The 24,738-nt window shown below is 36.9% G+C and overlaps 1 protein-coding gene across 1 annotated transcript; it reads left to right on the top strand.

Moving 5' to 3' along the window:
• Positions 1-509: 509 nt before the first annotated feature.
• On the top strand, positions 510-24,132 carry LOC121421113 (peptidyl-prolyl cis-trans isomerase FKBP4-like). Its single transcript, XM_041615749.1, has 10 exons — positions 510-594; positions 10,043-10,332; positions 11,073-11,171; positions 16,702-16,863; positions 18,317-18,385; positions 19,878-20,056; positions 20,560-20,643; positions 21,401-21,586; positions 22,397-22,636; positions 23,327-24,132. The coding sequence occupies exons 2-10, from the start codon at positions 10,062-10,064 to the stop codon at positions 23,525-23,527; spliced, it is 1,491 nt and encodes a 496-aa protein (XP_041471683.1). The 5' UTR covers positions 510-594; positions 10,043-10,061; the 3' UTR covers positions 23,528-24,132.
• Positions 24,133-24,738: the final 606 nt, after the last annotated feature.

Consider the following 24,738-nt stretch of genomic DNA (forward strand, 5'->3'; position numbering starts at 1 on the left):
AAATACAGACCAAAGTGATTGTGCCTAATTTAATGACAACAAAATAAAGGTTTTTTGTATTGGGCAAGACCACTGTCGCCCAAATACAGAACGGAGAATGCTGGAGAGTGAGAGAGAGCTAGGGTGAGTGCTGAAGATCAGAGAGGTGAAAATTTTAGTCGACGAAGAAAAGAAATCTAGTCTATCTGCAGCTAAGAACCCTCGCTAATTCTTTGTTTCATGTATCTGAATGTCTGGAGGTGCCATAAGTGCGATTAGGTCTCTACAAACTAAACGCTTTTAAAAAGCTATATATCTATATTGAAATCATAAGGTTTGTTTTGTATGACTATTGAACGAAATCAAGATGTGCACGACGAAACGTGTGTGGTCAACGTGTTAGACTCTAGCGCGAGCCGTTTCTGTGGGGTTTTTCAATATTTTGGCGGAGCAGTGGTGTAAAAAAAAAATACGCGTACGGTATACCGGTATATCGTAAAATGTGACCGCGCTAGCCTACGCTTTACGAGAAGTTTCGACGCTTTCATCTTAGAATCTAAGTTAGAAAAGCAAGTTTGAATTCATTCTCATCATCGGTTTTCCATCTAGTCTTTCGTAAGTTGCAGTTTAATTATCAGCTTTACAATTAGACCCCGTGGCCTTGCCGTATTCCACCCCCTAATCCTATCCCCTTTGTAGTTTGTATTTGCATGAATTATGATTTGACAGGCTTAGACTTAGTTAGTACCAGTAGTACCGTACCGTACGCTCGGAGACAGAGCCCGAGTCACGGAGCTCAGCCCCGCCGACTGCGACGGCTAGTGCAAGATCGTGAACCGGCGGTGGATGGAAATGGTGAATACTTGCGGAGGGCTCGTGCTGTTTATAAATTGTAATATCAATCAACATCACACTGAAAAGTACCCGTCAAGACTTCCATATGCAGGGGCGGATCCAGCCTTTGCCAATAGGGGGGGCCCGGAATTTTTTCAGCCATATTTCCCCCGATCGGCCGCTCGAATATGATTTTTGCCGGGATTTTTTGTTTCTTTGAAGGGGCTAATGGTCACTTCTTAGCTTTATTCTTATGAAACCTAAATGTATAATACCATAACCATTATTTATATAATGCGAAGCGCGAGCTAAATTTTTTGGAAATCTTATAAACTTTTTCCTAAAAATTTTGAACATTCTGGGAATTTTTGTCTTCCTGAAAAAAAAAAGATCTGCATGCAAGTTAATAATTACTACGAACGTAAAGAGTGAGCAGAAATGAAGTGATGGAAAGGATACTGTTAAATACTTGCTTGGAATTAGCCATGAAGACGTTACACATTTTTAAAAATGAAATAATGCGAGCGCGAAGCGCGAGCCGAAATTTTTTGACATTTTTTACCTAGGGAATGGAAATTCTTAGCACTTTTGTTTAACAGAATAGGTATATAATTAAACATGCGAGCACAAAGCGTGAGCAAGAAATTTTGAGATTTAGATCTACTGAACAAGATACTCTATTCAATTAGTTTTGTAAATCATGAAAAGGATGAGTAAGTGGGGATCTTCCTTACATTAATAATGCGAGCGCAGAGCGCGAGCAGAAAATTTTTGTATACGTTTTGAACTGCTCGAAATTGTACCTGTTATGGACTGCTTGCATTTAGCCATGAAGACGTTACATATTTCAACATTCAAATATTGCGAGCGCGAAGCGCGAGCTGAAAATTTTTGACCTTTTTTACCTGAATAATGGAAATGCTAAGCACTTTTTGTAATCTTGGAAGGACTCTAAGTATTTAAACTAAACTTTATTGATGCAAGCACGAAGCGCGAGCGGAAAAATTCTGGACACTCTATTCATGTTTTGTACATCATGAAAAGGATAAGTTATTTATCCGCGAGCAGACACTTTTTGATATTGTGATCTGAAACTGGATAATGATTTAAATAGAGAACAATCTGCATATCTGAATTAACGCGTGTTTTAGGTTTCGACCTAGAATTTTGCATTCTAAGTACCTTTCTTATCATGAAAATCAATAAAGCGAGCGCAAAGCGCGAGCTAAAAATATATGATATTCCCATCTAACAAAGGGTCAATTTAAGCTCTGTATTGCAAACAAATTGTGGGAAAATTGTGAATCGTGATGGATGACAGTTAAAAAAGAGCTGATGTATTTTATTATTATTACTTTAAGTTTTTACATAGGACCGGAATATTATGTCATCATAAGAAAGTGATGACTATCATCCTATTTCTCTTCCTAAGTATGAGAGCGCGAAATCTGTTAATATTATGGCCAGAAAACTGGACATTTAAAGCACTTTTGTAATTATGCATAAAATGCATGATATCTATCAATGCGAGCGGAAATCGCGAGCCGAAATTTTTGATAAACTGTCATCAAAGTAGTTTGATTTAGAAATAATATTGGGATACATAACTCACTAAGCAAAATGCTAGCGTGCAGCGCTAGCTGATACGTTTTGACAATTTGACCTGAATAGGGAACTTTTTGAGAACTTTATGGAATACAGGAAAGTAATAGGTACCTGACAAATCAAATTTTGCGAGCGCCCAGCGCAAGCAGAAAATGATAATATTCAGACCACAACACACACATTTTTACAGAGCACTTTTTGAAAATCAATTTGTAAATCAAACAAAATAATTAAAGTTAATATCCCAGCTGAAATATGTTTTGTATATTGACTTCAAAGTTTGATATTTCAAGCTCCATATTGAGCAAGATATGCAAATCCCCTGAAAGACAATAAGAGCGCAAAGCGCGAGCGAAAATTTTATATCCTAACAAATAGAATTTTCAAAAAATTATTTTCAAAGACTTCCCCTCATGTTATTTTATTCAATCATGTTCCTCCTCTTATGTTTGCCTTTCTTCTTTTCTCCTCTCTTTTCCCTTCCTTTTCTTTTTTCCTTTCTTTTTCCCTTTTTTTCTTTTTTTTGCTCCGCCAATAGGGGGGGCCCGGGCCCCTCGGGCCCCCCCCTGGATCCGCCTATGCATATGTCCCCTCCACTAAAATTGAACAAAAAGGCATTATCGTGATATTGGATTATTAATATTGGGAACCACCGTCCACTTCATACAGCAGCGCTTTATTCAGTCACACGCACGGTTCCCAATTTCCACCTCAATTCACTTTGTTAACAAGTGCGCGTACACAAATCCACGAGTGGTTCCCAAACCACGATTTGGCCAGCAAAAAAATATGTAGAAGGTTTATCAAGAATTATCTAACATATGATAGGCAGAGATTTAAGAAGGAAAAGTTGGATACATACCAAAAAAACAAAATATAGAATCTAGCTTTATTCCGTCAAAAATTTGAGTGTGTGTAATTCCCAATTGCATCTGTTTATTTAGTCAGAAAAATAAATACCCAATACTCTTGGAGAGTAGACTAGTCGTAATATCGGTGGACAGTCGTAACCCCGTAACTCTGGTACGGGTGTGGGAGGGGGCTCTTCTTTCTTTGCCTGTCTCTCTTTCAGTCATTCCAAATCAGTTCATTTTCCATATCTTATCACTTCTTGATCTCATAAATCTTTTCTTCCTCTGTCTTTATGTATATGGGTCAATAAACCCCAGAAAATTATCCAAGGCCACTGAGATTAATTGAATTGTAAGAAAAAAAAACAAATATATCAAAATTGATGCTTGGTACACTGAGAATTCAGAGTATATACAGAAAACCTGTTAAAATGTTAGCCCCCCCTTGTTAGAATGATTTTCTTTCATATAATATCACATAGATCATCGATCAACGACCTTATAGTATTAAATGTTTTGTTTTGTTCGTTTTTTCATAGAAAAAAAAAGGAACGAATATACAAAAAATGATTGAAAAAAGGGAAGAAAAAAAATTGAAAAAAAAAAATGAAAATAATATTCAATTAAATCGTTTCCCAAATCTTTATAAAGTGAGTGGCAAAATTAGTCAACTATGACTTATTGCCAAATAAAAACAAGGAATGGAATGGAATGGAATGGATACAACTGGGCGTTGTTGCGTGCGCCGGTAATCCAAGCTGTGGGGAAGTTACAAATTGATGCAGAGGTTCGAGGTTCAAGCCCTGGTCACGTCTTTCGGATGGTGACGTTAAAGGTCGGTCCCAGACGTAAATAATCATATCTGATTGATAAACGTCTGACAAAACTCAAATACACACACACACGATAACTGGGCGTTGTGTGCGCCTCAAGCTGTGGGGAAGTTACAAATTGATGCAGAGGTTCCAGCCCTGGTCATGTCTTTCAGATGGTGACGTTAAAGGTCGGTCCCAGACGTAAATAATCATATCTGATTGATACACGTCTGACAAAACTCAAATACACACACACACACGATAACCGTTATGCAGCGAGAGTTTCGAATCCAAGTTCCCACCGGAAGCAAGAAGAAAAAAAAAAAACAGACAAAGAAAGAAGGGGGTGTTGGAAAAGTATTTTTTAAAATTAGTGGAGGGGACATAAGGAAGTCTTTCCAAGTACCCTTGGAAAGACTTCCATATACGGTATATACGGTTTGTGCCCCCACCAAAAATAAAAGAAGTACCGGTAACTTCTGGTTCATTCATCATGTCATGTCATGATTCTCGTTGTGACGTCCTAGCACTCCAGTGTTATTAACTTACAGCTCTTAACTCCTGAGGCTGAGTCCTAAAAAAATTCCTGAGACTGAATCCCAAATTTCCTGAAATTCATAGATATTTCCTTGAATTATCAAGTTTGATTTAAACAAAAATCAGGCAGTAATGCAGCAAGCGTAAATTTGGTCCAGGTGGCCAAATCAAGGAATTTAGCATTTTTTGGTTCACGCCCTAGTCTAGACTTTGAAAATAGGAACAAAATTACAAATGTGAGCGTGGAGCGCGAGCGGATAATTTTGACTTCATATGGAGGTCAAAAAATTATCTAAATATAACCTGAATATTAATAGTTGCTATGTTGATAATTGTTTAATTGTCATTTTTGTATTTTCCGAAATTTTGTTTTTATAATAATAATTCATATAATCATGGATTAAATTGATTTGTTAAATAATAGTTTCTATCTATAAATTTATAATCACGTATTAAATTGCTCTCATTATCGAGTATGGCATTGGATTGTAATGTGAAGTTACTCTACTTTTTTCTTGGGCTAAAAGAAAAACCTAAAAAATGATGACACAAATTATTTACAGCATAGATCATTGGATGCCAGGCTCAGGCCATGGTTGCCAGTACGTTTGCAGTGGTACATGTAAGGGGATTGATCTAACCAAGCCAGGCAAGCAAGGTCAACCAGCAAGCACTTTGTGATGATTGATATTTTATTTAAATATGATCTTGAGATTGTCATCACAAAGCCAAGGCTCTTGTACTTGAGGATAGAACTCTATAGAGTTTCCCTTTCTCCCAACAAAGCGCGGAGATTGGCGAATCTTGCAATTGTGTGAAATTTTTAAGCTTCCGAAGTTCTGTCTGAGACTGACAGATTGGACCTTTCTAGTCAATGTTGCTAATTAAAGAGAAATTCCAGTAGTTGCAGTAAACACTGATTTCATGAGAAAGTCTGTAAAACCAGGCTTAATTGTCAGAATATCATCGAGGATCTAGATCTTGTACAGTCACATAAACTGAACTTTGTGAAATCTTGAAATCTACGCTGAAAAACGTTCACACTGAAGATCACCAACACAGATAGGCACACGTGGGACAGTGTATTATTATTGCTGGAATAAAGACCCGACGGAAGTGACCGAAACCGCTCTTATTTTGCTTATTTCTCAGCAATTACACAATTTCACCCAGAATCATTTGGCACATATACAAACAGACACTTGGGTAGTCATTATATTAGATTCTGTGAAAAGTCATTTTGAGATCGTTACCGAAACTGGAATTTATCTTTAAAGATAAATTCCAGTTTTGGTAACGATCTCAAAATGACTTTTTACAGAATCTAATATAATGACCACCCAAGTGTCTGTTTGTATGAATAAAAAATATGTGCCAAAGGATTCTGGGAGAAACTGTGTAATTGCTGAGAAATAAGCAAAATAAGCGCGGATTCGGTCACTTCCGTCGGGTCTTTATTCCAGCAATAATAATACACTGTCCCACGTGTGCTTATCTGTGTTGGTGATCTTCAGTGTGAACGTTTTTTCAGCGTAGATTTCAAGATTTCACAAAGTTCAGTTTATGTAACTGTACCAGATCTTCATCCTCGATGATATACTGACAATTAAGCCTGGTTTTACAGACTTTCTCATGAAATCAGTGTTTACTGCAACTATGGGAATTTCTCTTTAAGGTAAATTTTAAAAGCATATCTCAAACAGAGACAAAAAAAAGGAGGAGGATGATGAAGGTGATGCCAGAGGATGGAAGTTGAAAAGATCAGAGGAAAAATACCGGGATTACTTATTCAGTGAACCATGTTATGATAAAATAGCCTTGTTCTCTGAAGTGTTACATCCTTATTTATCATAACCTTGTTCTCTGAAGTGTTACATTCTTAGGACTCCATAGGCGGTGCTGCACCATCCCGAGTTTGCTCAATCTCGAGATTTTAGCCCGATCAGCCCTCTTTGCGATTAATCTCGAGATTCAAGAAACTCCGTCTCCACCATCGCACGAAGAGCGATTCTTGCTCGAGCGAGGCAACAGGCGGATATTCCGAGCATGCGCACTTTCGATCTTGGAGTTTCAACGGCCCGCGCTTTTGAATAACTTCCCGCGATATGCAATCAAGTACATGTACTCTTTCGCCGAATTCGACCGTTGTTATGCAACAATTCAGCCGCGCTATAATTATAAGCGAGTGAAGTATTCTTCGTTTAATATGATGGCGGACTCCGAGGCAAAGACAGAGGGGAGAGAGAGGGGGGGAGGAAAGAAATGCTATTTGCTCACATTTTGCGAAGGAATAAGACGACAATGCTGTCAGTATTGTTATTGACTATGACCATCGTCAGATAATGAGCGCCTCCCCCATCGGTCTGGTCTCTCCCAAAATCCATTCACGGGGGGCTTGACACCATCGTTGCTGATTGGGGAATTGATGAACGCTATGATAAAGTTGACTTTCGCATGCGTTCGGTATAATCGCTGTTTATGTTTTTACCAAGGCGGAAATGGAACGCGAATTGCATTATGGACTGAAGGTCATGAATAAATTAACCCGAGTCCAAACCCGAGTGCGTCTGCACCTACGAATTAGCGCGATAATTCGTAAATAGCGCGCTATTTTGCAAATAAACCCGAGTTGACTTGGGATTGCAATCTCGAGATTAATCCTATGAACTAGCGCGATAATTGCGTCTGCATTACAAACAATCTCGAGATTTTTCAGATCGGGATAATTTGCCGGATGAGAAATAGCGCGCTAATTTGAAAACTCGGGATGGTGCAGACGGCCCTCATGTGTAGGGTTATAGGGCATAGAGATGTATATTATTGACACTAGAGGGCGGACTTCATCAAATTGCTGTGAATCCATGTTCGGGGCGGCCGCCATCTTAAAGAGGGCAAGAGCGCGGATTTATAACATACGGCTCTATGGGAGAATATCACATATTTCACTTTTTTACATTATATTTTCAATTTAATGCTGTATGCAACGTTAAAATCACAAGGCAAAACCTTTTTAAGTTAAAATATATGATAACCATGCATATTTTATAAAGGAGATGGACTGAACATCCAGAAAACGGGGGAAAAATAGGTTGCTGTCCCTCATCGTGCATTATATGATGTAGATCAGGGCTTGGTCTGAAGTTTCCCCTCCTTTCAGTTAATTTTGAGGAAATTAAAGTAGAAATCATTAATCACTGATAATTAAATATGATATTGGAGACTATGCGACGTTATAGCTACATTTAACACCACGGGTGTTAAATCTAGCAGCCCAATCAATCTGGTGTTGGAGTTATACACTGCCACTGGTGTTAAGATTACCAACATTTAGGATGCTAAAATATATCAACACCAGTCTTGGTGTTCGATTTGAACACGAGTCGGAGAACGTTATGAAGTTGACACCATTTGGTGTTCATTTGACACCCTCGAACACCTGCAGAAACGAACATTTAAACGAAAGTTTAAACCACCCATTGGTGTAAAAAAAATACCAACACCAGCTTTGGTGTTGTTTCACTGTTCGGATTCACACCATTTGGTGTCCGATTTCAAGTTCTTCAACACCTGTAGCCTCACGGTGTAACTTAACACTAGGGTATTTTTTTTAAACTACCCCAACAACAGACAGTGTTGAGTTACTCCAGTGAAGTGTAACTAATTTTTGTTAAAATATTTCTATCCAACACCTGTCACGGTGTTGTTTCAACACTTCTGAGTATTTGGTGTTTATTTTACACTCTAAGTGTTGTTTCAACACAGTATATTGCTTGAACACTGCCGGAGTGTCAAATGAGCACCAAGTTGTTTCAACACTTCTGAGTATTGGGTGTTTATTTTACACTCTAAGTGTTGTTTCAATACAGTATATTGCTTGAACACTGAGTGTCAAATGAGCACCAAATCAAGAGAACATATGAACACTCTAAAGTGTTAAGTTGACCTTATCTGACACTCTTGTCACGGTATATGCTCCCGGTATATGCTATATATTGAATAACTACTACTCAGTCGACCTCGTCGTTTTCCCCCGTTTTCTGGATGTTCAGTCCATCTCCTTTATAAAATATGCATGGTTATCATATATTTTAACATAAAAATGTTTTGCCTTGTGATTTTAACGTTGCATACAGCATTAAATTGAAAATATAATGTAAAAAAGTGAAATATGTGATATTCTCCCATAGAGCCGTGTGTTATAAATCCGCGCTCTTGCCCTCTTTAAGATGGCGGCTGCGCAATACATGGAATCACAGCCGCATTACGCGCGCGTCAATGCGAGCAATTACTCTAGTGTCAATATACATCTCTATGGTTATAGGGTCACCCAGGTTTACCAACCACAACGTATGTTACCACGTTTCACTTATGTATTCTCTTGTTCTTTGAGACAAATGCTTGTTGTTGTTTTTTTTTGCACTCTCAGATTTTTTTTTTGCACTCTCAGATTCAAGTGCAACTATTTATCTGTGAAGTATTAAATTCTTTTGATTATGTTTTATACATGTAATTATTAGAAATAGATTGTTGAATGACAATTTTTCATTTGTTGTGTACTGCATCGATCTACATGTAGATTCCCTACAGGCAGGCAGGTTGCAGTGAACAAGTGGGTAGGGTGACCGAATGCTGGGGAGAAAATGTTCCCTTCCTGTCTTTTTTCTGGAATAATTTCCTCCGAATCAATTCATAATTTCTGTAAATTAAAAATCTGTTAAGGGAACATTTCTTTATATTTTATAGTGGATTACTATCAAATTAAATGGATATTTGGTCTACATAACTGGTTTGCCCTTAAAATGACTAAATACAGGATATTGGAGCCTGTTATCTGTCCCTGTGCAATTCTCAAATTACTAAACATTTATTTAAAATACAAAAAAAGTATTTGCTTACATCGTTATCAATTATCATCTTGACAATGTGACCAGGGACTGATTTTCAGAAATGAAAGGAAGAGAAGAGAAAAATAACAGGAAATAAGGGGGGGAGGGAGAAAGGAAAAGGATCTGAAAGGGGAGGAAGGAAGGGAAAGGGAAGGGTATAGGAAAAATAACTTAGATAAAGGGGAAAAAGCCCGAAAAAGCAATGGCGAAAAATTCTTGACTGGTTGCCAGCCAAACTAAACAAAGAAGAAGACAGCAAATTCATCGAGGGTTAGACTTTATTGTTCATACATCCACTCTGTGTCTATAGAAATATGCTTTCTTTTGATACTTTTAATCTATGTTTTTAAGTAGGATTAAAGATTGTCCTTTTGAGGATTAATGTGCATTGGCAAAGAAGATGGTCAACATTAATAATGAGTCTCAATTATTGACTTCCCCCCCCTGCAATTCACAACATATAAGTGATGTCCCATAAAGGCAAGGTACCTTGGTTAAAGTGTTTATCATTAAGTTTTCCTTCTCAAATTTTCAGTCGACAATAAGAGTTGAAGATGACGAACGACAAGGTCACACCATCCACCACAACAGAAGAGGAATATCAGCCCTTTCCTGATCCCCTCCTTGGAACTGGACAAGATGTCACCCCTAATGGCGATGGAGGAGTCCTAAAGGCTATTAGGAAAGAGGGTGATACCATTGAGGAAGATCGCCCATTAAAGGGGGATAAAGTTTTTGTTCATTATATCGGTAGTCTCACAGACGGGACCTTGTTTGACTCGAGTCGGTCGAGGAATGAGAAGTTTTCTTTCACCTTAGGGAAAGGTTTGTGACCAAGGATTCAGTTTTATCTGCATTGGATGAAAATTAACAAAAATTCAATGAATTTAATTAGTATTAATGGACATTACAATGAATGTTCATCTTGGTTAGCCCATAGTGGTAGGGTTCTCATTATCCAGAATAGTAACTACTGCAAGGAAAAGTATAACTAGAAAGATTAAAATAAAATAATTTTTAAGATATACCATTTTCAGTATGGTGTATGCGGTACAGTTCCAGATGAAAAACGTTATAACTGTCATTGCTTGTTTACAATCTATGTAGGCAATGCCATGAAAACAACATAAAAACTTTTTAAATTGCAAAGTGGCAAATTTTTCTGAAATCCATTCATTTGCCTTGTCATTAATGTTCATTAATTTATGCTATTTTTAAGTATGAATCTAAATAGGACATTGATGATTGTTGCCAATTTGGAGATTGAAAGAATATTGATTTCATGAAATGAAAGTAATGAATGTTTACCCCAAAAATAATCATCAGCATTTATAGTAGTCTGCAGGCACAGAATCTGCATTATGCACTTGAAATTCTTTTAGACTGGTGAATGAAAAGTAAGTGTATTGCATGAAAGAAGAAACAGAAAGAAGGGGACAGGCACAAATACAAAAGTTAAAGCAGGAATGGGGTTCTGAGTCAAAAGTTTGATTATTTTCACCTGTGGAATATTTATTTTTTTTTCAATTTTCTTAATCTTCATCATTTTTCTTTTGCTTCTCTAGGCGAAGTAATTAAAGCATGGGATATGGGTGTTGCTACAATGAGAAGAGGAGAGATAGCTGTATTCACATGCAAACCAGAATATGCCTACGGCAAAACAAGTAAGTGGGACTACGAAGTGATAAACTCATACAAGTTGGTTCGAGTCTAAATGTAAACGAAGCAGAAATTTAAATGTTGAAATGAATCCTTTTTTTTTATCTAAGTCAGTATTGATACTGTCCAAGTCCACATTTTGTTTCATTTGTTCTTGAGTTAGCAGATCTGGGACCATTTTATATACAGGAAGATTTTTGTAAGTTATAATGCGTATGACTATGACATGGATCTGATTTACCATCTCGGAACATATTCCATTTGTATTCAGAATCATTTTTAAATAAAAATGATCGTATGAATACTGATATTGTAATTGCGATGGAAATGAAAGCAAATCCAGTTCAGATGATCTTTGTAGGTTTGCATGGTGGAGTTTATAACATGGAGAAGGTTTATGGTTCACCTTGTGTAATATGAAGAAGGGAAAAGAAATACAGACAGAAAAATTAAAATGGAAAGACAAGAAAGGATGCAAAAGAGAAATTAGGAACTCTTCTTATAAGTGAGTGAAGTCCTGAGAAGGTCTGTAAACCAGATGAGATGAGCTGAGTGTGGCTTGAGTAGTGATGGTTTGAGTAGTAGCAGGCTGCTTGAGTAGCGATGGTTTGAGTAGTAGCAGGCTGCTTGAGTAGTGATGGTTTGAGTAGTAGCAGGCTGCTTGAGTAGTGATGGTTTGAGTAGTAGCAGGCTGCTTGAGTAGCGATGGTTGAGTAGTAGCAGGCTGCTTGAGTAGTTGAGTAGTAGCAGGCTTCACTTTCAAGAAAAGAATACCTCTAATTTCTCTTTTGCATCCTTTCTTGTCTTTCCATTTAAATTTTTCTGCCTGTATTTCCTTTCCCTTCTTCATATTACACATGGTGAATGGTAAACCTCCACATTAAATCCAGTTTAATATAGTGAAACAGGATATAATGTAGCAATCTGAATCCAGTTTCGGCTTTATTCCAATCACAAAGCAGACTTGTAATTTTAATACCTAAATGTAGAATTGCTCCGAACTTCAAATTCACTACCAGTCTTTGACCCACTATTACTTATAGGCCTAAAAAAACAGAGAACAATAGACTTGGTCCACTGATTTGTTGTTTGGATCTATTCTCTGTTTTTGGTGAATCAAAGATAGCTGACTGGTAGTGTAAGACAAGTTTACTTGTTTGAACTTACAAATTTAATGGAAAATGCGATTGGTTAAATGTCATGTCACATTGGATCATATAGCGTGTTGTGGGCTTAACTCACAGGCAGCTCAGTGGTTAGTCTCCGGACTTTGAAACAGAGGGTCGTGGGTTCAAATCCCAGCCATGGCGTAGTTTCCTTCAGCAAGAAATTAATCCACATTGTGCTGCACTCAACCCAGGTTAGGTGAATGGGTCCGTGGCAGGAATTTATTCCTTGAAATACCAAGCGCGTAAAAACTGCTTGAGCTACAGCCAGGGTAATAATATCCAAGTCCTTTGGAAGCGTATAGAGACGTTATTTGTCATGCACTATACAAGAACTGACTATTATCATTATTATTATGAGACACTCACCAATATCATGCAAAACTACACTGTAGTATTAGGAAAGTTGGTATGCAACTAATTACTTCTTATCTGTTTGACCAGGTAAAGGGAAAATTCCAGCGAATTCTAGTTTGTATTCAACTGTAATTATTACTTCTTATCTGTTTGACCAGGTAAAGGGAAAATTCCAGCGAATTCTAGTTTGTATTCAACTCTAATTATTACTTCTTATCTGTTTGACCAGGTAAAGGGAAAATTCCAGCGAATTCTAGTTTGTATTCAACTGTAATTATTACTTCTTATCTGTTTGACCAGGTAAAGGGAAAATTCCAGCGAATTCTAGTTTGTATTCAACTGTAATTATTACTTCTTATCTGTTTGACCAGGTAAAGGGAAAATTCCAGCGAATTCTAGTTTGTATTCAACTGTAATTATTACTTCTTATCTGTTTGACCAGGTAAAGGGAAAATTCCAGCGAATTCTAGTTTGTATTCAACTGTAATTATTACTTCTTATCTGTTTGACCAGGTAAAGGGAAAATTCCAGCGAATTCTAGTTTGTATTCAACTGTAATTATTATTTCTTATCTGTTTGACCAGGTAAAGGGAAAATTCCAGCGAATTCTAGTTTGTATTCAACTGTAATTATTACTTCTTATCTGTTTGACCAGGTAAAGGGAAAATTCCAGCGAATTCTAGTTTGTATTCAACTGTAATTATTACTTTTTATCTGTTTGACCAGGTAAAGGGAAAATTCCAGCGAATTCTAGTTTGTATTCAACTGTAATTATTACTTCTTATCTGTTTGACCAGGTAAAGGGAAAATTCCAGCGAATTCTAGTTTGTATTCAACTGTAATTATTACTTCTTATCTGTTTGACCAGGTAAAGGGAAAATTCCAGCGAATTCTAGTTTGTATTCAACTGTAATTATTACTTCTTATCTGTTTGACCAGGTAAAGGGAAAATTCCAGCGAATTCTAGTTTGTATTCAACTGTAATTATTACTTCTTATCTGTTTGACCAGGTAAAGGGAAAATTCCAGCGAATTCTAGTTTGTATTCAACTGTAATTATTACTTCTTATCTGTTTGACCAGGTAAAGGGAAAATTCCAGCGAATTCTAGTTTGTATTCAACTGTAATTATTACTTCTTATCTGTTTGACCAGGTAAAAGGGAAAATTCCAGCGAATTCTAGTTTGTATTCAACTGTAATTATTACTTATCTGTTTGACCAGGTAAAAGGGAAAATTCCAGCGAATTCTAGTTTGTATTCAACTGTAATTATTACTTCTTATCTGTTTGACCAGGTAAAGGGAAAATTCCAGCGAATTCTAGTTTGTATTCAACTGTAATTATTACTTCTTATCTGTTTGACCAGGTAAAGGGAAAATTCCAGCGAATTCTAGTTTGTATTCAACTGTAATTATTACTTCTTATCTGTTTGACCAGGTAAAGGGAAAATTCCAGCGAATTCTAGTTTGTATTCAACTGTAATTATTATTTCTTATCTGTTTGACCAGGTAAAGGGAAAATTCCAGCGAATTCTAGTTTGTATTCAACTGTAATTATTACTTCTTATCTGTTTGACCAGGTAAAGGGAAAATTCCAGCGAATTCTAGTTTGTATTCAACTGTAATTATTACTTCTTATCTGTTTGACCAGGTAAAGGGAAAATTCCAGCGAATTCTAGTTTTTATTCAACTGTAATTATTACTTCTTATCTGTTTGACCAGGTAAAGGGAAAATTCCAGCGAATTCTAGTTTGTATTCAACTGTAATTATTACTTCTTATCTGTTTGACCAGGTAAAGGGAAAATTCCAGCGAATTCTAGTTTGTATTCAACTGTAATTATTACTTCTTATCTGTTTGACCAGGTAAAGGGAAAATTCCAGCGAATTCTAGTTTGTATTCAACTGTAATTATTACTTCTTATCTGTTTGACCAGGTAAAGGGAAAATTCCAGCGAATTCTAGTTTGTATTCAACTGTAATTATTACTTCTTATCTGTTTGACCAGGTAAAGGGAAAATTCCAGCGAATTCTAGTTTGTATTCAACTGTAATTATTACTTCTTATCTGTTTGACCAGGTAAAAGGGAAAATTCCAGCGAATTCTAGTTTGTATTCAACTGTAATTATTACTTATCTGTTTGACCAGGTAAAAGGGAAAATTCCAGCGAATTCTAGTTTGTATTCAACTGTAATTATTACTTCTTATCTGTTTGACCAGGTAAAGGGAAAATTCCAGCGAATTCTAGTTTGTATTCAACTGTAATTATTACTTCTTATCTGTTTGACCAGGTAAAGGGAAAATTCCAGCGAATTCTAGTTTGTATTCAACTGTAATTATTACTTCTTATCTGTTTGACCAGGTAAAGGGAAAATTCCAGCGAATTCTAGTTTGTATTCAACTGTAATTATTACTTTTTATCTGTTTGACCCGGTAAAGGGAAAATTCCAGTGAATTCTAGTTTGTATGCAACTGTAATCATTATTTTTTATCCGTTTGACCAGGTAAAGGGAAATTTCCAGCGAATTCTAATTTGTACGCAACTGTAATCATTATTTTTTATCTGTTTGACCAGGTAAAGGGAAAATACCAGGGAATTCTAGTTTGTATGCAACTGTAATTAATTCTTTTTATCCGTTTGACCAGGTATTAAAAGGGAAATTTCCAGCGAATTCTAATTTGTATGCAACTGTAATCATTATTTTTTATCTGTTTGACCAGGTAAAGGGAAAATACCAGGGAATTCTAGTTTGTATGCAACTGTAATTATTACTTTTTATCTGTTTGACCAGGTAAAGGGAAAATTCCAGCGAATTCTAGTTTGTATGCAACTGTAATTATTACTTTTTATCCGTTTGACCAGGTAAATGGAAATTTCCAGCGAATTCTAATTTGTATGCAACTGTAATCATTATTTTTTATCTGTTTGACCAGGTAAACGGAAAATACCAGGGAATTCTAGTTTGTATGCAACTGTAATTAATTCTTTTTATCCGTTTGACCAGGTATTTAAAGGGAAATTTCCAGCGAATTCTAATTTGTATGCAACTGTAATCATTATTTTTTATCTGTTTGACCAGGTAAAGGGAAAATACCAGCGAATTCTAGTTTGTATGCAACTGTAATTATTACTTTTTATCTGTTTGACCAGGTAAAGGGAAAATTCCAGCGAATTCTAGTTTGTATTCAACTGTAATTATTACTTTTTATCCGTTTGACCAGGTAAAGGGAAATTTCCAGCGAATTCTAATTTGTACGCAACTGTAATCATTATTTTTTATCTGTTTGACCAGGTAAACGGAAAATACCAGGGAATTCTAGTTTGTATTCAACTGTAATTAATTCTTTTTATCCGTTTGACCAGGTATTAAATGGGAAATTTCCAGCGAATTCTAATTTGTATGCAACCGTAATCATTATTTTTTATCTGTTTGACCAGGTATTTAAAGGGAAATTTCCAGCGAATTCTAATTTGTATGCAACTGTAATTAATTCTTTTTATCCGTTTGACCAGGTATTTAAAGGGAAATTTCCAGCGAATTCTAATTTGTATGCAACTGTAATTATTACTTTTTATCTGTTTGACCAGGTAAAGGGAAAATACCAGGGAATTCTAGTTTGTATGCAACTGTAATTAATTCTTTTTATCCGTTTGACCAGGTATTAAATGGGAAATTTCCAGCGAATTCTAATTTGTATGCAACTGTAATCATTTTTTATCTGTTTGACCAGGTAAAGGGAAAATACCAGCGAATTCTAGTTTGTATGCAACTGTAATTAATTCTTTTTATCCGTTTGACCAGGTATTAAAAGGGAAATTTCCAGCGAATTCTAATTTGTATGCAACTGTAATCATTATTTTTTATCTGTTTGACCAGGTAAAGGGAAAATACCAGGGAATTCTAGTTTGTATGCAACTGTAATCAATTCTTTTTATCCGTTTGACCAGGTAAAGGCAAAAATTCAGCGAATTCTAGTTTGTATGCAATTGTAATTACTTTTTATCTGTTTGACCAGGTAAAGGGAAAATTCCAGCGAATTCTACCTTGGTATTTGAAGTTGAGCTGTTTGACTGGAAAGGGGAGGATCTATCTGAGAATAACGATGAAGGGATCGTTCGGCGTATTGTGACAGAAGGAGAAGGATATGATACTCCCAATGATGAGGCAGAGGTTGAAGGTAAGATAGATTGATAACAAAGATACTACAATACTGGAGCGTTGTGGCCCAGTGGATTGAAATCAATAGAGCCCGTAATGAAACGCTTTGGAAGAGCGCCCTACAGCGTTGATTTATACCTTTACCTTTGTCACATTTACTCTATGGCGGCCGTACGGCGAGTCGAAAACAGCCGTTTTAATATTTTTTGTACCAAATACATATAGGTGGTTTGAATAAAAATTAATAAAACGGCTGTTTTCGACTAGCCGTACGGCCGCCGGAGAGCAAATGTGACCAAGATATAAGTAGACATTTTTATATTGCCATTTTTTAGTTGTGTACAAAACATATTAGGGAAATGATGGAGAGGTGAAGGAATAGGCGATTTTGATATAAGATTTTGGCAAATCAAATTTTAAAAATATATATATAAAGGAATTTAGAGGTTTCTGAGGAAATAAAGGTCTAATTATCCCTTGTGCCGGCCTTCTTCCCTCTCCCAAGCCCCCTCATTTTCCAACATGTTTTATACACAGCCGATGTGCTGTGCAAAGGTTTTATTACTCAACGCTAGTTGACGCCCTTCCCCATGAGCGAAATGGAGTGTTTCAAGAAATCACTGAAGTGTCAAGACTTCCCTTGTGGTGTCTTTTTTAATAATGATGATCAGATTATTTATGAATGCGCTTAAAACATACATTGTATGTATCTAGGCACTGACATATCCTGGGCCCTGTCTTTCTATGGAAATCCATCTGTGTCATAATTTTTCTACAGGAAATTTGCAAAATGTCCTTTGTAAACAAAGGAAGACACACCAATTTGTCAAGAAATCAGTGACCTTATGGATATACATTCATATCTATACATTTTTTTGAACAAACATGCATTTCATCTGTTGACTTTGCTGGCTTTCCATAGTTGCAATTGATCCAATCAATCGTAACTCTTTTTAAGATATGGCCCAGGGCTCCGTAGCACAAAGGATTGCAATCAATTGCTGAATACCAAGACCATTGTTGCATGCGCACTCTGTTTAAAATACTGACCGGGAGCCAATCAGTGCAGCTCTTTCAATTTGCAATTTGCTTTGTGTTACGGAGCCCTAGTCATCGAATTCAGTCATTCCCACATACAATGTATGCCAATGTGCCATTCTCTAGAGTGTATTCAAGCTAGTCGCTGATGAGGCTCACACAGTGCTGGACAAGTGTTTACCGATTTATTACACTGGTCGTCGGATTCAGTCATTCCCGCACGCAAGGTATGCACATCCCTTCATTCCCTTGGGAGTATCCCAGCCAGTGGCCAATGAGGCACACGCAGTGCCTATGAATTTTCCAGTGGGGTCTATTAGCAGTGTGTTTGTTTCAACTAAGTCTCCATCCTCGGAAGGTGAGAACATGTAGAAGGAACGAATTAGAAGATTAATGTCTGTTGTTGTTTTTTTGTCTTTTCATTGATACCATAGCACACATCATTGGATCGTACGATGGCAGGGAATTTGAGAACAGAGAGGTGAAATACACAATCACAGAGGGTAAGGCATTAGCTATTTTGGGAGGCTGATAGTACCTTCATGAAGTTATAAAATCACTAGGGCTGCACGATATGATGAAAAAATAGTTATCAAAATTTCTAATAAAAAGAAATCATAAAATATCCTTTAAAAAACAGACTTTCTGAAGTTTTTGGACATGCACTCATCAGAGTAAATCGCATAAAATAACTAGAACGCAAGAGCGAAACATTATATAATAGAGCTGTAAGTGACAATGGACGCTAAACGATGAGCTTTGATTGGCTGTCAAGGTAAACATTGTATGCTCATTAACAGGTGTAAATGGAAGCAAAGCAACAAAGAAATCAATATGTATTAGGTGAAAGGTAGAGAGGACATTGTATCATTCAATGGAGACAGGCTGAATAGAATTTCCTCTGCATTCTCACATAAAATTTTGATTTTCAAACTTGAAAATATGACTTGAAGGTGAAATTAAGTCTGAATCCAGCATCTTTTAATTGATGGTTCATTAATGTAACGATAACTTCTATTGTTGACAAATACCAGAATGAAATAACATTTCAAGTACATGTACTGTACACAGGAACTTGAAAGAAATTGGATTCTGAAGGCATTCTCGAAAAGGTTAATAATGTATACTTACGTTTTTGGCTCACACTCAGAAAGTTAAATTGGATGTACGATCTAAAAAATATATCAGCGCCCTCGTTTTACAAAGAGCTACAATATATCCGAACAACCTCAGGTATATGAAAATCCACCACTGTCATAATTTTTCTTTAGGAAGTTGCACAATGTCCTTTGAAAACAGAAAGAAAAAGCATACTGAATTGTCAAGAAAATGATGATTATGTGAATATACATCATCTCTAGAAAATATTTTGTATAAACATGCATTTTAGATGTTGACGTTGCTGGCCTTCCATAGTTGTGGTTGATCAGACCAATAGCAACTCATTGTAAGAGAGGGCCTAGGAAGCACCTAAGAACCGGTGGAATTTGAACCAGTCACTCTGCTGTCTGCTGATCAGTGACTACCACCGAATTAGTAATACCCAAATTCCTCTGATTTAATTCTGACTTGCATCTTAAACATAAATTAAAGTAGTTGCAGTAAACTCTGATTTCACGAGAAAGTCAGTAAAACCAGGCTTAATCGTCAGTATATCATCGAGGATCTAGATATAGTACAGTTACATAAACTGAACTTTGTGAAATCTTGAAATCTATGCTGAAAAATGTTCGCACTGAAGATCACCAACACAGATAAGTGCACGTGGGACAGTGTATTATTATTGCTTTGAATGTCAGCCAGACGCTTAACCCGAATCCCATGCTCATTTGCTAATTTCTCAGCAATTACACAATTTCTTCAAGAATCCTTTGGCACATGTTTTTATTTATACAGACAGACACTTCGGTGGTCATTTCATTGGATTCTGTACGAACTCATTTTGATCGTCACCACAACTGGCATTTATCTTCTAACTTTTGTTTTCTTGATTAGGTAATGATGCAGGAATCGTGGAAGGTCTGGAAATCGCCATCAAGAGAATGAAGAAAGGAGAGAAGGCAAGGTTAAAGGTCAAATCTAAGTATGCGTACGGGTCAAAGGGCAATGCAGAATACAACATTCCAGGAAATGCTGATGTAGCGTATGAAGTCACACTCACGAATTTTGAAAAGGTGAATCATCTTTTATTCAGTAGTGTATAGTAATGAAATATATGATAACTCTTATTTACCCAGGGAGTCATTTCATCTATTTGCATGAAGCGCCGTAGTGTCGCGACGAATCCCACCATGGCTCAGCGTCCTTTGGCAAGGCCTCACTCCATTTGCCACTCTCACACAGGTGCTAATTGGGTACTTGTAGGGAACAACCGTCATTTTTAGCATTATTCTTGTTTGATTTTTCTCTGTTTATTCAAATGAACATTTTTCTGGTGTGGCTATGACCTTAACAGATTGAAAATAGCAGTTGATTTGATTAGATACATGTACATTTGATGCAATATCAGAATTGAGTATAGTTCAAATCTGGCAATGACAGAGGCATAAATTTCAGCTGTGTGCAGTCAAAAATCTATCTAGTTTACAGTGACCTTGATTAGAGTGTGTGTGTTGAGGGGAATTCCCTGATATGACTAGGATTAATTCGAGATATGTAACCTTGTTTGTTACTACAGGCAAAGGAACCATGGGAGATGGATGTCAGTGAGAAGATTGAACAGTCTGAGATTGTCAAAGCCAAAGGAACTAATTATTTCAAGGTAGGCATACTTGATTACTTTCTTGTATTGATACATGGGTCTAATCTTCTTGCCTTGTTAATCGGGGGTGCTGAAGTCTCCTTTAAAGATTTTTCTGGGTTGCTACATCAGAGATGCCAAGTTCAAAGACCAGCTATGCGTGAGATTTTCTGTGAATCTGAGTGAGATCACAGACATTGTGTACAAAAGTATATGGGGATAGGCTGTGATAGTTGCGTGAGACAGAGATTTGAGGGGATGCACAAGAGTCCAAAATGCTTGAGTCTCACGCATAATGCGTGAGACTTGGTAGCTCTGCTACATGTATAATGCCATTAACAACACCTCCTGGAAATCATTTTGGTATGCTAGAATATTAAAAATAGTCCAAAATTGCTTCTATATTGGAGCAAAAAAAACCTTTTTTTTCTTTGCTTGTCAATATTTTTTTTTTTAACATTTCATTTTTGACTGAAAACCCTTTTTTTTCTAAACCGGCAGACCCTCTTGAAAAATCATTCTCAGGTACTAATCCCACTTGCGCTGATCATACTTGATGTATCTTTTAAGTCTAATTTTCTACTTCACTAATCACACACAGTCTAATTCCATTCTGATCAATCCCACTTGGCCTATAACTAAACTCAGTCTAGCTCCTCTCTCTCTGATCTCTTGTGATGTATCCAAAATTAATCTTATTCTATGTGGATTGAACCGACATAGTCATATCTTGCCTGGTTTCATAAATTTATCTTATTTATATATTTTTTATCAACAGCAAGGAAAATACCAAGAGGCTATCAAGCAATGGAAGAAAATCATCACCTACCTGGAGACAGAAACCATCACAGACGAGGAGCAGAAGAAGAAGTCCGAGGCGATGCAGCTCGCGGCAAACCTCAACGTTGCCATGGCAGCGATCAAGGCTGAAGAGTTCTTTGAGGCTGTCAGTCATTGTAACAGGGTCAGTCCCATATATTCATTTTTATGTTGTTTGTTATGTCCCCGCAGACGAAGTCCGGAGAGGGCATTAAGTGTTTCCCCTGTCCATCCGTTCGTGCCCCCACTTGGTTTCCGCGCAATAAGTCGAAAAATATTTTATGGATTTTAACATTTTTTAATTAGGCCAAAGTCAAAATACATGTGAAACAGCTGTTAAGAGGACTACGAAAAGCATATATTTTTGCCATTCTGTCAACGTGTGACTATATGTAGCATTCTTTTGTTTTATTGTCCTTATTTCCCACCTCGAAACTAACGATAAGTCTCCATGGGCCTGTTCAGTGGTGCATAAAACATTTTCCCCAAAAAATTCTCTGGCAAATAAATAAAACTCTGAAGTAAACCAACATTACCAGAGTTTTTCTTTTATGCAACAGTCTGTAGGGAAGTTTAAAATTTTGAATTAGCTTGTATGAAAGAGTAATCCTCCTTCTTCATAACTGTCAAATTTGAATAGGAAAGAAGATACAAGAGATTCTGTGACAAGTTTTTTGCAGATTGCTTGAAAGTTTTACTGAGATTTCACAACAAGCACATCATTCTCATGCTTGAGTGAGCCCCTGAACTGCAAGCATTGTTTTTTACCTTATTTTTGAAGCTCTTACTGAAATTCCTCTAAATTTAATAAAATGCTTGTGTGTTATCCATCATAAAAAATGCCTTTTTTTGCAAATGTCACTGGAAGAAGCAATGAAAGAATACTTGAAAACAAAAAAATTAAGTCTGAATTGATGAGAATTCTGAAATCTCCATATTGATTGACTTCTGCTAGGCTATTGAGCTGGAGTCCACCAGCGTGAAAGGCTACTTCCGTCGGGGACAGGCCTACATCCATCTTTCTGAGTTCGACAAGGCCAAGCTGGACTTCCTTAAGGTTCTAGAGATGGAGCCGGAGAACAAAGCAGCCAAGAACCAGCTGACGGTCAGTAATCAGAAGCTCAAACAACACCATGAGAAGGAGAAGAAGATCTATGGAAACATGTTTCAACGGTTCGCTGATCAGGATAGAAGAGTAAGTGAATTAATGTTTTCACGTGTCCTTACATACTGTATAATACAGCTGTATGGAACCATTTAAGTATGGGTTTTATTTTTTACACTACACCCGTCGGGATGTATTATTGTATCACGCTCGGTGTCCGTCCGTCTGTTAACTTTTCCTTGTAAATGCGGTAACTTCAGTTTGACTTGACCTAGGCTCATATTATTTGGTGTGTATGATACTAGCATGGATCCCAGGAAGCCTATCGATTTTGAGGTCAAAAGGTTAAAGGTCAAGATCACAGTGACATGTTTTCCTTTTACACTTCTGAATTCCTTGTTAATGCGATTACTTTAATTGAACTGAATCTAGGCTCATATAATTTGGTGTGTATGATACTAGCATAAGTCCTAGCAATTCTATTGTTTTTTAGGTCAGAAGGTCAAAAGGTGAAGTCACCACCCTCCACTTTCTCGATTGACCCACAACTCCATTTTCTGTGTTACAGGTGAGCGTATTATGTGCTCGCCTTAGTGACACTCCTGTTTATAAATAATGTCATGGAGGGCTTATGTGCTGATTTTTTGGTTTCGTCGTCAGCCGAGATCTCAAGGGGACATTATGTAGCTGAAAATACCCAGCCTGATAACAAGTAGAATTTAAGGTTCTATTCCAGCCATTATTTTTATTTTCATTTTCTTTTTTTCTTCCATTCTGAAGGAAAAGCTTGCAAGGGAGAGAGCTCAGGGTGATTTAAAAGTTGGTGTCTTCAGTGATGCAGAAAAGAAAGGAGAGAAGACCACACCAGAGGAGGAGGAGGAGAACGGAGTCTCGTCGGAAGGGGGAGAACAAATGGAGGATGACACAAAGGAGAGTTTGTCAACAGGGGATGAAGGGAAGGAACAAGCAATGGAAGCATGATTGAATGTCAAGATTTGAAAGACTTGATTAATGATAAGAATTGGTTGTTGGAGGGAACAAACAATCAGTGAAGCGGGGTTGAATGTCAAGATTTGAAAGACTTTATTAAAGATACAAATTGGTTGTTGGAGGGAACAAACAATCAGCGAAGCGTGGTTGAATGTCAAGATTTGAAAGACTTTATTAAAAGATACAAATTGGTTGATGGAGGGAACGAACAATCGGCGAAGAGTGGTGGAATATCAGGATTTGAAAGACTTGTTAAACATGAGAGTTCATTGATGGAGGAAACTCAAGAATTAGGGAAGCACGATTGCCTGGATTTCTTTAAACCTAAGAGTTTGATGACGAGGAGAACGAACAATCAGCAAAGCGTGGTTGAATGTCAGGATTTGAAAAGACTTGTGAACAAACACTTCTCTTATGCTTGTTATGCCAAAGTATGAATGCTGGATAAACTTCAAGATGTGACAAGACGGGTATTATTGGTAGACTTGTGGCTCAGTTGCCTCAATCATAGTTGCTTCAACGTGGTTAGTTAATCCTAGGGAGCATTTCATGTCCCTGTAGTGAATTTTTCTATTTGCTATAAGCTACTGAAATCCTTGTACCCGAGTGAAAACCACTTCAGTTGATTTCTAGAAGTGCAGTTTGGAGAGTTACATACATGTACACACCTTTAACTTTGCTATTTTGGAGGAATGGATATTTGTGTAAAGTTGACCATATTGACATGAAAGTTGACAAGCAGAAGAGAAGTCTACAAGAAAACAGTGTAATCCCCCATAATAACGGCTCAAAAGACAAAGTCAAAGTTTCCATGATCAGTGTATTATGCCATGGGTAATGGGCATGCCAGTTTTCACCACAATCAACGCATGGTTGACACTAAGCCGAGGTTTCTTAATAGTCATCAAAGTGAACTTTTCTTTGTAAGGTTAACCCTAAATAGACTGGGCTATTTTGACGCCTAAAAAGACTGGGGGGGGCTGATTCAGCCCCCCCTTATGATCTCGGCCGTTGATCGTGCGATTGCGACAAAAATTAGCACACGCATTACCCATGGCATTATCTACAAAACTATAACATCAAATTCGGCAAATAATCTCATGTCTCATTAATTATGCTAATTTATGCCTAAAATCATAAGTTTGCTTTAATTAATAAAGTAATGCCCCTGAAATGCTAATTTTTGTTTCACATACTCTAGA

Source organism: Lytechinus variegatus, chromosome 9 (assembly GCF_018143015.1).
Source record: "Lytechinus variegatus isolate NC3 chromosome 9, Lvar_3.0, whole genome shotgun sequence".
Lineage (NCBI taxonomy): Eukaryota > Metazoa > Echinodermata > Echinoidea > Temnopleuroida > Toxopneustidae > Lytechinus > Lytechinus variegatus.

What these genes read in the sequence shown, in the direction of transcription:
- LOC121421113 (XM_041615749.1), top strand. Translation starts at nt 10,062, where the DNA reads ATGACGAACGACAAGGTCACACCATCCACCACAACAGAAGAGGAATAT. An exon ending in GAAATACACAATCACAGAGG is followed by an intron (nt 18,386 to 19,877) that starts GTAAGGCATTAG and finishes TTTCTTGATTAG; the next exon opens with GTAATGATGCAGGAATCGTG. An exon ending in CACTCACGAATTTTGAAAAG is followed by an intron (nt 20,057 to 20,559) that starts GTGAATCATCTT and finishes TTGTTACTACAG; the next exon opens with GCAAAGGAACCATGGGAGAT.